General features: G+C 39.9%; 1 protein-coding gene across 1 annotated transcript in view; it reads right to left on the minus strand.

The window, feature by feature from the left end:
• Window positions 1-2,710: 2,710 nt before the first annotated feature.
• ipo11 (importin 11) overlaps window positions 2,711-16,312 on the minus strand; it is a 135,677-nt gene continuing 122,075 nt past the window's right edge. The window contains exon 30 of the mRNA XM_074670879.1: window positions 2,711-4,594. Within this exon, the coding sequence (XP_074526980.1) occupies window positions 4,430-4,594 (165 nt within the window). The 3' untranslated portion in view covers window positions 2,711-4,429. The remainder of the gene's footprint in view (window positions 4,595-16,312) is intronic.

Here is a 16,312-nt window from a genome sequence, read left to right on the forward strand (position 1 = left end):
AGATAATTAACACAAAGCCTCCCAGCCGGTCTGCCTGCAGGTCTTATCTTCCTCCGAGCGACTACGCAGGTAGGAGGTGTAATGGGAGTGAGGAAGAGAGAGTGGGAGAAGAAAGATGAATGACCGAGCTGCCAGGATTAATAGTGCTCAGCGTAGAGAAAAGGCAGGAGGGAAGCAGCGATGAGTGTGGAATCTTAAGTTGTCTTTTCCATCTCTCCAGTCCAGTCGGATGACCACTGACTGGCTTGTGGTAGTACATTAATTCTACTGCACTTAAGACAAATGGGTTGATGCTGGCTGCTGCTGAGTTTGTTTTCTTAAGAAAAAGAAAAAATAACGAGTCAGTAAAAAAACTTATAGGAGAAGATGTCTGTCTGAGGGAAATTGCACAGGATTTATTTGCTTTGCTTGTAACTGTGCGTGATGTATGGCCTCTGCAGTGTTGTAGGCTAGGCACCATGGGTACGATTGTTGACCTTTATTGAACATCACAGCCCTCCCTTTGCCTTGTTTCCTGTTTGCTCCTGTGTACATCAAGTTTGGTTGCGTTAGAGAAAAGTTTTTGAGTTCATACGCATTATGTTGAAGTAAGAAACATTGAAGATTGGTCGTCACAAAAGGGACCTTTAACTTTTTTTCAGGAGTGAAACCGTTGGGTTCAAAATATATAATCTAAATGTTACAATCTCAGTACTGTCAGAAGATCTGCGATAGGTTTATCCTGCCTTACTGGAGAATTTGTCTTTATATCATGCTTGAGGCAAATTTAATCTACTGAGTAACACAATACAATGAGGAAATTCAAGATGGTTAAGTGAAAAAAGTGTGTGGGGGTGACTAGAAAAGAAGGCACAAGAGGGAAATATGAGATGTAACCTGGGTTATATCAGTAGGCTGAAAATAAACATCCATGATACTTTAAACTCATCCTGAGGATATTATGTGAGTGTTTTTTTTTTATCACCTTCATACACTTATGGAATAATCAACACTTTCCCCCTCATACTTCTGTTCAACAGATGTAAAATCCTGACTTTACTGCCCCAGCTGCACCTTGAACCTCCAAAATATCATGTTAATATTGTCATGATTATAATCCTGTGTAACAATGCTGAACTTTAAATCCTGCCTTTGTTTTATTTAGACTGGATTTTTGTGGTATCCTCCCATCAGGTCTGTAGAAGGAGAGTTTTCACAGTCTTAATGTGGCTCAGAACGCACCACCTGGTATTCAGACCAGGCCACATAAATTTGAGTGTTGTACTCAGGTGCTGGCCTCTCCTCACTGGCTCCCTCTTCAGGTTAGAGCTTAACTCATAAAATAATCAAAAATAATCCATGGCATTGCACCCTTGTACTTGGCTGATATGGTGAATCCATACATGCCTGCAGAGGAACCTCAAACACAGGAGACAGGTCATCTGGATGCCTCCAAAATAAGAGAGAAGTGTCCATGAGCGCAGCTTTTTCAATCAGTTCATCAATTTATGAAAAAGTCTCCTCCTTGGTATCAGACAGGCATGTTCTGTTAGGGGCAATTAAAGACTAAAATTCTCTTTTTAAAATTGTAATTTCTTTTACAATTTCAATCTCTGCAGAGCACGTACATTAAAGCTCTGCACAAGAACATTCATCATTATTAGAATTATCAGTAGCAGAAGCAGTAATATGCTCCTGAAAAAAAAAAGACCAGGGGAAAAATTACAAGACTTCACATTTCAGATTAATGGATCATAAGCAGCAGAGCTTCAAACTACAAAAAAAAGAAGAAAAAAAGAAATAAGAGCAAGAAACAAAAAAAGACAGAAAGTAAATCATTAAATTATACATCTAAACTCAAACAGGCTGTTCACTGGCTGATCAACAGATCAGAGTTTGAAGTTGAGGTAATGGATAAAGCTGGTGGGAATGTACCACTTGACTTTTTGTCCCATAACCCTCAGGATCTTTTAAGAAATTCAAAGTGACTGTCTTTCTGCGTCCAACCTTGGCAATAAGTGCGACTATTTGTACTTATCAAATTTCCTTATCCTTTTCTTTTTGATCTAAGGTTACCTCGTGCATCTTCAGTATGTTGTTGGATTATTTGACTGAATATTCACCTTGATTACTGGCTAAACCAAAATGCTCCTCCTCTTCTTCGCTGTGCTGCCAACATTTGGGTCTTTGGTGTTTGACTTCATGGGGAAGCCCTCCTTCAAATCCTTGGGTTTGTGATTAGCTTGATGCAAGTGTCATGGTGGTCTCATCTGTGTCTGTGAGTTCAACAATATCCAAAAGACTAGGGATGTTCAATACCTTTATATATATATAAAGTGTACAATAAAACAAACAACTGTCAGAGTTGAAGTATATTTTAAAGTAAACTAAAGAGCAAAATAAAACAGTTTAACTGTTAACTCTCCCTGGTTCATTTGTGCTGTCTGAACAGGACCTGGCACACATTTGCCGTACTGTTAAACTGCAGCAATTAGAAGCAACTAGTGGCGAGGAGGACTTACTTAACGTAAGATTTCCTTGCCAAGAGTATCTGATGCTGGTATCTTCAGCCTTCAACAGTACAGATACTTTGAAAAAACACTGGTATCGGCCCCGATACCGATACCCCTCCCTACAAAAGACCAAACTGTTGACTCATCTTGAAAGTAACGAGCACTCACAGTTTCATGCATATCACAAACAAAGAATGATACAGACTTCTATTTTGGCCGATTACTGCATTTTATTGAAAGCTTTGGAAAAAGCAACCAAGATTATCTCCCATCAAAACACAATCATAAACATCTCTCTAGTGTTTGTTGTCATCTAAGCTTTGTAACTACCGTCATCAACAGAAGTACAGAAATCCTTCCTCTACTGTTAAACTATTTAAGAAATGGAGAAAAGAGTAAGAAAGGTCTTGAGTTTCAAGGAAAGGTAAGGCTGAAAGCATAAGGCTGTAATTCTGACTGCTACTCATTTCTTATCACAGTGTCAAAGGAGCTAGTGTCAGGATTATCTCCCCACAGGGAGGGTGACCAACCTAATGAGAGAAAATAAAAACATGAATCCAGTAAGTTCCAGAAGAACTGATTACGAAGGCAGGGCTGACCCGGAGTTCATCATGCTTCTTTTTTTAACTTCGAATGAAGGAAAATTAGTCTCCACATTACTCTGCCAAACCCTTTAATAATCCATTCATCTGTGAAAAGGACTGAAGGAAATTTCATATTTCTCTCAAACTCAATCACTCAAACTTCATTTCTATCACTAAAATGTAACAAATGACTGTTCAAATGAGAAAAACTACAAGACATTATGTATTTTGACTCACAAAATCACGCTGGCACACAATTTTACTTCTCAACCAGCCACTGGAGTTAGAAACGGGCAAATCCTTTGAAATAAAAGTCACCGTAAATACACAACCTAATGGTGTGTTACATTTGCAGTCAGTTTTATGTGTAATTTAGCATAGAGACATGAAATATGACGACAATTCAGAAAGAGAGCTGTGGAGCAGCAATCCTGCCGCACCGCTCCCAAGGCCTTCTACCACACTGTGTTAAAAGTCCAGAGATGTGAGAAGATGTATCATACAGGAAACATGTGAAACAGTTTTTGGTTATTAAAGTGCTCTGACACACCATCAATTAGCAGCAGTATGTATTTACATAGAAATGTGGTTCAGCACTCGAACAATAAAAATCCACCTTTTTCAAAGTCAAGAAAAAAAAAATCCCTCAAAATCATAATCCTAATGAAAGAAAATCACTCGAATCTTCTCAGTAGTTACTTCAGCTTGACCTCTGGTTATGACAAAATTATTTTTTTGTAAAGGAAGAGAAGAGAAGTTACCACAAAGTAAAAACTAACTAAAAAGTAAAACATCTTCATGCAGAACATCATCCATACTTTACATACATACAAAATTACATGTCTTTTTGTTTCTCTTTTAAGAATAGATTCTGTAAACACTGCGTTAGGTCCTCTAGGTACGGTTCATCCACATTTCTGCTACAATCTGTACGTGTTGATGTAGAAAATATAGTCCGAGGCTCCAGCTCTGAATTTCCCTCTATGATCTCAGCGTGCCTCAGCTGATCTACCAACTGTCCATTCTACCTTAAAACCACAGAAAGAGAAGAAACTAGGAGAATTAAGTGGAAGCTCTGGTTTGGTGATGCTTTTATGTGGGTGGTAGACCTTTTTTAAGTACCCACACAGACCACATGTTGATAAAAAAACAGATGGAAAGGAAACAGCATCAAGGGGCGTTAGCTAGGGACAGTCAACAAGGCTAGAATATATAGATAAGGCATAGCATGGGAACAGGTTCGGGGGGGTTGGGGTAAGGTGTCCACTTGCCTTTCAGGTACAGTTTGAAAAATGAGGGAAAGAGGGGAGCATTTGATGTTTGTGTAAGGTAGTTGAGGATTTCAGACATGATTCAGAGGCCTTGCAGGAACTCTTGGAGCTGTCTGACGAGCTCTGTGTCCACCGTCTCCATCAGGGCCCCAAAGCCCTGGTCCCCTATCAGGGCCTGCTGCGCCTTCAGCTTCTCGTAGACAAACTGCTGCAGGGAAACGCTGTGCACCGGATCCTCCAGGGCCAACTGTCATGGGGAAAGAAAGAAAATCAAAGTGTTGCAGTTAGGATGCCGCCCAAGGAAGTGTCTCAAAGCCTGCTTTTTATTAGAGAGAACATCAGTCACAAAGATATTGAATTTACCGACAGACGATGAGCTGCTCATATTCCTTCTCACGCACTGTTACACATTTAATACCTCCTCAAACCGAAGGCTTTTCCAGTTGTTTGAGATTTTGCACACTAATTTCCTCACACATACAAACTTTTCTCAAATAAAAAAATCTAGCAAATCTAGTTCTTTTGAAAAACAAGTTCTGATTGCATATAGTACTTGTTTTTCTTTAAGTCTTTTTTTTGCAGGAGGTTAAATATTTTTCTTGGTTTGCTTCTTTGATACTGTTTTAGCAAATCTGGATTTGAGGGATTTTCTTTTCTCTCGTTCTCTTGCACAGATGGGCTCACCCCAGTCTTTACATCTTGTAAATGGATTCATGTCTGTTTTGGCAGATCTGGGATGAGCTTTCAAAATGTTCTGCAGACATTTCAGTTCAGATTTTTTAGGTGATAATAGCATGTCTGTGATCTCTCTACCATGCCCCATGGCAGGAATGGATACACTGGTCCGCTTTTCTCACACTGAGTGCTGAAGAGTTCTTCTCAGCAGACTACAAAATCTTTTACTGCATGCCATCAATCTCTCAGCTCCTCTGCAAACTCTGTGAAGATGCAATAATAGAAAGGAAGCACATATTGTATTTTATCTGCTGGTTCTATTGTCCATGAATGAACACTCATAAGATGCAGATTATGCTTGTTAGTTGTTTCTGAACAGTCTGCAGCTACACAGCACATCCCATTAAAAAAGGGCAATAAAAGACACAGATTTTTTTAAAGAATTAGCCTACGCCCTTTTCATGGTGTGTGCGGCTCAAACACATAAATCAAGGTCTATATATTTTTATAAAACTGGCAGCATCTTTACATGCACACATCTTTAATTTCCAACTTAAATTACATTGAGCGTCTGAAAACCATTAAAATAAGCTTCTCCAGCTTCTGTACAAACATGCACAAGTGCAATGTTCCCTACTTATTTAGAAACTCTGCTCCAATAATTTCCAAAGTTGCTCTTTCCACACACCCCTTACAGCAGTGGTTCCTTATGTGTGTTAAGTGTGGAGGCTGTGAAACACTGATGATTTAACATTTTTAGTCCGATATTAATGATTTAGGCCGGACAATATGCTTTTCTCCCGATGTTCTGTCCTTGATATATGTTCATAATAAATCTTGACAGACAGCTAAACTCTTCTTGACATCAGCACTCTGACGTTGCGTTGCTGTCCACAGGTTTATTGACGTATCAGAAGTACATGACGCTCTGGAGCGTGTCTTGTAAGATGCCCCCTCAGCCATGGCGTAGCCTACTGTTGATGTGTTGCTTTTACAATGTTGTGGTTATTATCTACCGGTGGAGTGTGATGACGTTGGTGGTTACCTGCCAGATGACACCGCATTGTTATGCCCGCCAGAAAGACCTGATTAGCTGTCTGTCTGTTATTATAAACATATATCGAGGACAGAACAGTGAAATCACGAAGCTTTCAAGGGCACCGAACAACAAACTGACAGCAGTGAACTCCCTCACTAAAACATTCGCCAGCCAAAGCTAAGGCCCTTCTACGTGAAATAAGACACACCTCCCCACTGCTTAACTCCCTTACCATACAACATAAAAACACACTGATAATCCGTACATAACTTGAAACTTGATGCACATACAAAAAATACATAAACAGCAGACCCGATTAAATTCTTTTATGATTTTTGGGTGCCGATTTGATTTAAATTGTGATTCTTCAAAGTGTACGACTTTAGTCTGCTTCTTTAACACCAGTCCATGTGAAAAAGTTGAATGATGATGACTATGATGAGACTATTTCAGGAGCCATATTCCCCCCCAAAATGCTCATCACATGTGAGTCAGTTTTCAGGATTTATTCAGGAGATGTGACATCTCAACTCTTTTCCATCACAGCTTATAAACAAAGACTAATATGGAGGACAAAATGTGTCAAAAAAAAAACAAAACAATTTTGGAAACAAAAAAAAAATAATAATCATGAATCAAAATCGCTAAACAAAAAATCCAGATGATACTAACTTTTTTTGTCATTGCACATGTTTCAGAGCAACAAAATTACATTTCAGTTTCCCTTAATCTAAGAACATTGAAAAAGAGAGAATGACAAGGACAGGGGGAGAAGAGTGAGACCTGGGGGGCAGCAGCGTGTGCACTGCCTAAGGGGAGAGTACACTAAGATAAAAAAATCTCAGCATATAAGCACATGATAACAACAAACAAAAACTTGAAGACTTGCACATATGTCACCATACAGATACGGGGTGTGCAGGTAGCCTCACTTGGGCACTTGCACATCAAACCCCAGCAGCCTGCACTGTAACGTAGACGGAGAGTTCAGAAAGATAAATTCAGAAAGCACAGCAATATTAACACAAAAGTAGTCTTATTCTTGACCGTTCAGCTAAATTAGGTGTCTTAGGTTTTTTTTGGGTTCATTTTCGTCTGTTTTTGAAAGGCCAATTTGAGTATTGCCACAGCAGGGCCAGGGGGGTCTCTGGTCTCCCCAAATTTTTTTTTTGAAGGTTGCAGGCTGAAAATTTTGGGAACCCCTGCCTTACAGAATGAAGTCTCCCCTGTGCAGCCGAGGATATATGTTTTTTGAGGCAGGACATGAAATCTAAAGCAGGCCGCAGAAGTCTCAGTGCAACGCCAACAACTTGAGTGAGGAGAAAGCAACTCGATGACACAAATGCTGCATGCATATGGACAGCTGTGTGGATCTGTGGAGTTCTCATGTAATAAATGATTGTGCTTCTTTGTGCAAGTCCCAGTCTATCTAGACTGAGTCTGGTCTATCTAAGGTTTGTACAGGTCACATAACCTCTTCACCCCCATCCGCATGCTTACAGTCACATTGGCTCACAAATCGGAAAATGTCTCTATCAGTCTTTGCTTGGAAATTTCACATGGGTTCAAAGTTTTGGTAAATTTTTCAGCCATGTTCACACAAGCATCCCATTCCAAAATATCAAGATGTTTTAAGGAGCTTTGCACACACATGAATACAGCTTCTCTCCCTGTTTCTCTGACTGCGGGCAATAAATAATCAAGGAGAAGAAGAACAAGGGGACAGGGACTCACAGTGTAACTGTGGCAAGCATCTTTTTCATGGACCAATAAAACAGTGACAATCTAGAGGCCTGGAGCTCACATAAAATGAGACCAATAAAGAGTCATAGTGAGCCACAAGTAAAAACACATCATATCATATCACATCACATCACATCACATCACATCACATCACATCACATCACATCACATCACATCACATCACATCACATCACATCACATCACATCACATCACATCACATCACATCATATCATATCTCATATCATATCATATCATATCATATCATATCATATCATATCATATCATATCATATCATATCATATCATATCATATCATATATCATATCATATCACTTTTTTTCTTCATTTAAATGTTAAAGCATGCCAAAATAAGCTTATGAAACATCTTTAAGCAGGGCTACCACCAAACTCTTAGGCATTTATGGCCATTTGTCATTTTATTGGTTACTGCTGTCCCCCTCTCCTGCCTTTGACCTCCAAACTCCTTTCAGTTTTTCTTCAAGTCCCTAACCCAAGTGAATGTTTTTGCCAAATCTAAAAATATGTCAGTCACAAACTTAAACTTTAGGCGATGGCTGCCTCAAAAGCAGAGGTCAGACAAAAACGTCATTCCTTCATCAAGTCTACATAAACAGAGGGAAATCCAGCATCTCTTCCTGACTCTTCTAAAATATGATCAGTAAAAACATCGTCCTTGAAAATGTAGTGGCACTACAGTAGAAGCTTCAGGAGCCCTTTCAGTGTTAAAGATTCTCTTTTTTTCCTGTTGAAATAAGTTGCAAAAAACGGCAACTCAGACCTGTTATCGCTTACAGCTTTGAGGTATTCTGTACAACAAACACAAACCTGGCACCAGGGAGAATGATGGAGTGTATGCAACCGCTGCCAATTATCTACAGTACACAGAAGACAGCCCTGGAAAATATGTTTTGACAATAGAGGAAAAAAGAAAAAAAAGGCAAAGTTGGATGGCTGACTTGAGCTGACACATTTCCTTGGGCAAGCACACTGTCATTTATTCTCTGTGAAGTGAAGCAAAAGACAATCACACCAGCTCAGAAAAGTTTGAATGCCTGCTGCTGTTTGCAAATAAGTCAGGGGGTACACACCTACTGTCAGAGTTTTGTATAAATAGGGTGAAGACTTGATTTTTTCATGTGTTTCATGTATTGGCTTTTGAAGCTCAAAAGCCAAACATATGGTTCTCAGTAGTGAATATGTAAAGGTGTGGAATGTGGGTAGAGTGAAATTCAGTTTCTGGTCCAGTGCATTTGTTGCCTTGATTTCCCCACTGATTAATTATTGTTATCATGTCACATTGCTTGACCGTCCTCCTCAAACCTTTCGAAAGCAGGTCAGTTTAATGAACTCCCTCCAGGGACATCTATTTCATGAGGTACAACAGACAAACGTGCCGTCTGGGCTAACTTGTTCCCTTACACAGACGCAGTCCCAGAAGAGCTTGCAAAAACCCCTCTGACAAATGTGTCGGCCCTTGTAGGAGCGGAGTGTTGTAATGATGACACTTGGTCTGCAGCCAATCACTGGAAAGAATACTTGTCATGCTAATTAGTTCTTTGTCATTACAGTGCAATCAAACTAGTGAAGAGTGGCTGTTTGAGAGGGGCTTAATGGAAAAGCTGTCATCAAACCTGCATAATTACCTTCAGCACGAGGACCTTCTGGAATGAGTGTGTAAGTGTGTAAATGTGTGTAACCAGTGCACAAGAAAATTGAAAAAGGTGTGTTCTGAGTCAAATAATAAGATCGTACTAAGCATTCCTTAATTGGTCTGATCTTCTTAAATAAGTCACCTAACTGAAGGAAACATTAGTTAAACACATGTGCGTGTATCTATTAATATTTCAGTTCTTAATTAAAGGGTAATCACAAAAGGCTGTTACAATTAGAGGCTTTAACAAGTCTCAGTCCAATTAAAAAGGATTATACAGAGTGGCCTCCAAAACAAAAGGGGTTAACAGGTGGACACAGATTTCCAAGTGTGTGTGTGTGCAGAAGTTGTGTTAATAAAAAGGTTGATGCAAGCCAAAGAGGCAACAGATGAAGGGACGGTTAAATGAGTAATAACAGCAGAATGTAAACAGACTGTGAGAGTATTACTCCTGAGCTTAAAGGCAGCATGTTTTAATATCCAACAACAGAGCGCTGAGATGAAGAGCAGTAAGCTGAGGACACCTGCTGTGCTGGGACTCAGCGCACAAAACAGCATGCCTACAAAACCAATACCAAGAGTAGAAGCTATGAATAAGAACAATGAGCATGAACCACTGTGATCCCACAGGAAGACAGGAGATAAAGAGGAGAGGGAACAAAAGACGCACAGGGCATGAAGAGGTGAGGATGTGATTCAAAGGCAGAGGAAAAAGGTGAGAAGGTAAGGAATGAAAAGGGAACAAGGAAACACAAATGCAACAAGGAAAGGTGACTTGTAAAAGTGGCGTGGTGATGCTGGAGGGGAGAAGGGAAACAAGTGACAAGCACATGACGGGGGATGGAGAGGGGGCAGAGAGTGACTGTTGTACCTCATGTCGAGGACAGAGAGGGCAGGAAACAGAGGAGAAGGCTACATGAGAGGAAGTGGAAAAAATGAAAAAAAGCACTGATGAAATGAAAGCTCTCGTCTCAGGCAAAATCTCTGGACTGCTGCTGCCCATTTCCAAAGCAAACAAAGTCAAGGACTTCTTGTCAGAAGTGTTAAAACATTGGTGTCAAACGAAATGATCATAAAACTAGGCTGTTTAAAATCTCATTATGAAAGCTCAGATGTCTCTTCGATGCCAGGACCACTTAACTAGTGACCCACAAGCCTGGTGTGTCTCTTTTCATTTCTTCATGACCCCCTGGGGTTGCTTTCACATCACATTTGTGCTTCAACATAAATGGACACGGGCAAGGACCCTACGATATATATAGGATCCAAGTGATACCCACCAATATGCTCTTGATAATTTACTGTAAAAATATAGTTACAAAAAATTTAGATCTCAGAAAAAAAGTCTAAATTATTTGAATAAAAATGGAAGTTAATCAGAACAGAGAACTGTTACAATAACAGAGTTTTGAGCCCAAACATAACCCAACCTTTAACAAATTCTCAAGACCAGGGGAAAAATTTCAAGAATTTTCAAATCCCACCAGTGGATAGTTAGCAGGATGTGAGTAGTTTTTTGAAGCCATCTATCAAGAACAGTGGGGCTATTAACTCCTGAGTTGTTGTTTTTTTGACATATTTTTATTTAGGTGTTATTTTGGTCTTTTTAGGGTATTGTTTACACCTTTGATCAGCTGATGAACAGCCTGTTTGAATTCTCAAAAAACTATCTCCACTTTTCTTTGCATTTGTTCCCGTTTTTTCTTTTTGTATTTTAAAGGATAAGTTCGGTTTATACAGCTTTTACGTTGTTTATAGAATGAAGTAGAACAAAATACTCACCCAGAAGGCTTTCCTGATCCAGGCAGTGCTTCAGGAGATATTTAGATCCATAATCGTGCAGCGGACGTCCGTATAATGGGATCCATTGGGGCTCAGACAGCGCCGCTCCTAAAACTGCATCAATCATCCAAAAACTCGTGTTTTTCACCAGTATTCCATCATGGTCCGCTCCAAGTTAGTCCTCTGTTGCAGTCTGTGTCACTCCAGACAGCAGTGTGCGGCTGTACTGACGTCTGAACTCACAAAGACTTTGTTTACCTTTGCCCCTCAAAGAAAGGAGTCAGTGCTCCAGAAAGTTCTGCGCATGCGCAATACTCTCTGGGGAGCTGACGAAGGCTGACAGATGACTGCGCATGCGCAGTCATCTGTCAGCCTTCGTCAGTTCAGAGGTCAGTACAGCCACACAGCGCTGTCTGGAGTGACACAGACTGCAACAGAGGACTATCCTGGAGCGGACCATGATGGAATATTGGTGAAAAACACGAATTTTTGGACCATTAATGCAGTTTTAGGAGCGGCGCTGTCTATGCCCCGATGAATCCCATCATAGGGACGTCCGCTGCACGATTTTGGATCTAAATATCTCCCGAAGCACTGCTTGGATCAGGAAAGCCTTCTGGGTGAGTTTTTTGTTCTACTTCATTCTATAAACAATGTAAAAGCTGTATAAACCGAACTCATCCTTATATACAGCCAAATGATATTTTCAAATCACCACAGCAATTGGACGTAAGAAACATTTCTTTGAGGTGTATTAATTCTTTAAAGTTTGACCATAGCTCATCTGGAATGACTGGATAGCCGGATTTTTTAACCTGTACTGCAGCCAGCCACCAGGGGGAGCAGTTTTTGTGGTGACCTCACTTTGAGCCGGGCAAGAGGACATCCTTTTTTTTTTTTTTTACAGTCTATGGTACAGACCCATTCCTTAATGTTGCATTTCAGTTATCATTAGAGGCAGACAATTCTGTCAAAATGCCCCATACTTCTAAGGTGCACAGAGAGGAATAAGAAGTTTTAAAGGTCATAACTACAGAAATACTTGGAGTAAAGCGAACATCTCAATTCTAGACTAACATGTTTTTGACTTTCATCAGGGTCACAACAAGGTAAAGGTTAGAAACCAAAAACTGTTCATCTTACACGACCTTACGTGGGCTCTCTGGGTCTGTGGGAAAATGAATGCAAATTGGTTTGCCGAGTGTGGCTAACATTAGCAGAGCTAGCAGCCTACTGGCCTTCAGCCCTCCTTGCCAAAATGCACGTGCTTGTAACGCGCTATAAGCAGTGTGGATCAAACCTTACACAGACTATGACTGTACTGCCCTACGAATGTGGTTTCCTATCTGGGTTTGTTTACATCTAAATAGAAGAGCACTATAAAATTACAGCATCGCACAGTAATAATAGGTATAGCCCAACAGGTCATTATTTGCTGACCTTGTGTTGTTGCTGTGAGAGCTTCATGTCTGACAGAGCAGATAGCACAAACACAAAAGGTTGGTGAAATAAAAGCAGCTTCATGCAAAAGAAAACCAAGCTTCTTCTTGGATTTTTTCTGCAGAACATTGTTCATCAGTTTACATGATAAATACATGTAGGTCTATTGGAACAATATTTTTTGTGACCCTTCGGCCACACCGGCATGCCCTTTCATTTCCATTCCTCTTTGACTTTATTCCCACTCCCTGATAGGCCGCTGTGATCAGCGGAAAAGAGTCAGAGGACATTAAAGAGAGCCCAGTGAAGCAGAAACTTGAGTTAATGATGCAACGGCCTTTTTCAGGCTTTATTTTGTATCTCATGGGTGCCTCATTTCTGACTGCAAACACACATTCACAGTATATAAGCGTGTGTGAGTGTGCAAACATACGCTGACTTCAGTGTGATGTGATGAGCTGCAGGACCGTGTGATGTACTGAAGTGTAAACTAAGAAGCGTTACGTGTGAGGGGATGCTGACAGCGTAGGGTTCAGAGGATTACGCTGCAGACAGATGTTAATTACATCTGCTAATTCATGACACATTCATCCACGAGCCCTTGGCAGCCAATCGCCCTCAGCACTGCTGAGTAGATGCTGCGAACAGCTCTGAAGTGGTCAAAATTGGCTCAAAGCATAACCATGGTTCCAGACGAGTGATTCTACGCTGAGTCTGTTTCAGCATTTGCCCAGATCTAAATCAGAGTCTGCAGACTCTGTTGAACCGACTGATGTGTGACAGTGCTGCAGGGGGCTAATGATTAGCCAATCAGCACCATGGGCAGGGCTTACATGATTGTCAAGCTTTGCCAAGCTTTTCAAGCTTTGTGTCAAAACAAGAAATAATAACAACAATATTGGCTTCTAAGGACAAGAAAACACTTGTTTTCAGAGGAACTTTTCTTGAAAACATCCAACAAGCTGAGTTTTTTTTTCTGTTCATTCCATCACTACAGCTCCTGAAAGGTTTGATGTGGAGATGCTAATGAAGTTTAACAAATCAACTGTTCTCTTTAGTTTGATTGTTTTGGAGGGTTAGAAGATAAAATTCATCAGTGTGTGGAATTAAAGGACTCAGATCCTCTATTTTGCTGCTTGTCATTCTCATTACAATCATTTTGAACCAGTCTGATAATTACAAGTGGCATGTGGAGCTCGGCATCGCTTGAGCGAGTGGGAGACATGAGAATTAAACAACATGAGGCATAAATGTATGCTGTGGTATGCTCTGAGTGACAGTAGCTATTATTCAAAATCCACCAAAGTGCAGATCACCTCTAATTCTGCCTTCAATCCTCCACCCACTACCTCATCACCATTTCCCTCCATTACCTTTTGTGGAATTAGCAAGACGAACTCTTTAGCCGAGTGTCCATTTCTTTGAGTGACAGAGTGTAAGAATTTGTCCTTTTGTGTTATTTGAGCGGTTGATGTTGTAATCACAGCCTTCCTGTCTGTCACTGGATCCACCCCAAGTTTCCTGACATATTTTAGTTAAAGATGTCCCTAACAGTCTTAGATCCAATCCTATCTTTGGTTTTAGGCACAGTAATGTTAAAATTCCCTTACCCTGGTCTGAAAGGACATCTTAAAATAAACCTTCACAGACACAAGGGTTTGTATGAATGTCTCCAAGACTTACACCAGTGCAGTCCAGGATTTCTATTTACGTCCATTAAATTGACTTGTTGCTTTTACATTTGGGTTGATCTACAAATCAATTAATCAATAACGTAATTGAGTGACACTGTGACTTATGAAACCTGACCCTGTCACACACATGTAACAGAGTTGTCAAGGTGTCTGCATATCTACCTCTCCAGTGTTACTCCACAGAAATACTGTGTGGACTGGAAATTATCTTTTTCATTTAGTGGCATGTCTGGTAAAATGAGCCCCACAAACAGCTATAACATCAAGGTTATACTGTTTTGGTCCCACATATTTGTAGTTTTACTTCTTACTTTCATACTACATCAGCATCTCTGTTTAAGAGGTCAAAATGTTGTTGTATTCAAAGCAAATATGTGTAATTGGTTTGTAAGCATACATTTTGAGTAGCACAAAACCTGTAAAGATCCTTTATAGAATTGTCATTCAAACTGTTACTGGTGTTATCCTTGCCTTTAATCATTTTGTAATTGCACTGTAAAATGTTGACTCACCCAGGCTTTCATTGGTTTCAATATAAAGTCACACTGCCTGTATCTGGAACAACTGACTGTTTATCCTCCTCCCACTACTCTGCAGTTAGCTAATCCATCATCTTTCTCAGGCAGAAGATAAAATTCAGTTTCATCTCGAAAAAGTAATTTATGAGGCATCTTCCTGCTGCTGTGGTTGCGTAAACTGGGAAGCCTAATGGGATGTAGCTCCAGTTGTTCTCTCTGTATGAGGAACAATGAACGTGATGTGTTGTGTGTTAGGAAAGGCAAAAATCAGGTATGTCACATAAAACCTTAAAGACTTCTATAAACCAGCCTTTATTATCTTAAAATGCAGCCATAGCCTGCTTTAAATTTGTAAATTCTCTCATTGGCAAGTTTTATAATGACTTAACTTTATAACAACAAATAATGTTGGTGTATTGTCTACAATGTCCAAAATCTCTTTTAGCTGTATTTGATACAATTTGTCAGCAATGTAAAAAAGAGAAAGTAAAATCTACCCACAAAGTCTAGCCGCATTCTTCAATTCTACACTTTCATTTAGCAGAGGCCTTTGTCCAAAGGTACATACAGCACAAGACTAAAGGGAAAAACCTTTTTAAGTGCAACAAGGTCCTTCAAGTTTGTTTGGCCGCAGGTGCTGCAACCTTGTGCCAGAAGAAGTGTTTCTTTCCCCTAAAATAATGTATGCACAACTAGCTAGAAAAGCACTCAAGAGAGGGTAGACCTCTTCAAGGCATATTGTGATTGTCACGCAACACTTCAGTCCTATTTTAAAGTTAAACTCCCTTTCAGCAAACTGTCTGCTACAATTTGGTGTTAGTTGCAGGTTTGTACAATAATTTGTTTCCTGACAGTGTTGAAAATTATGATGACCCAGTACATATTTCATATTCTGGATCTTGGTCTCCAGAATACTGCCAGGATCTGGATCGTACTTTTACATCTGTAAGGGATGATAGTGACCTTGTCTTGTATTCTTTTGCAAAGCAATCCAACCATTTATCGTGGAGTTATATACACGTATGATGAAACTGGCCCTATCTCACAATGATAAAATATCCTTTAAAAAAAATCCTGGATCCAGATGGTAATCTGGAGCACCTCCAAAATGTAATCACTTCTTCCTTATCCCATTTTGAATATTTCCAGGAAATGTCATCAAGATCTGTTTGTTACTTTTTGAGTTATGTTATTCACAGACAAACAAACAGACAAACCCTCCCAATAACATAACCTCCTTGGTGGAGGAAAAAAATTCAACAGCAACAATAATGATCAACAACATTCAATATTCAGCACTGTCAGTGCTAAATATTGACTAAGAGCCAGGTCTTGAACCTTCTGATTCATTCTGACCCTGAGGACAAAGAGGAGAAGGGTCAGATTAAGTGCTTAAGGATTC

This window comes from Halichoeres trimaculatus, unplaced genomic scaffold (genome assembly GCF_033239565.1).
Source record: "Halichoeres trimaculatus isolate MK-OKI-2021-1 unplaced genomic scaffold, fHalTri1.1 fHalTri1_scaffold_5, whole genome shotgun sequence".
NCBI lineage: Eukaryota > Metazoa > Chordata > Actinopteri > Labriformes > Labridae > Halichoeres > Halichoeres trimaculatus.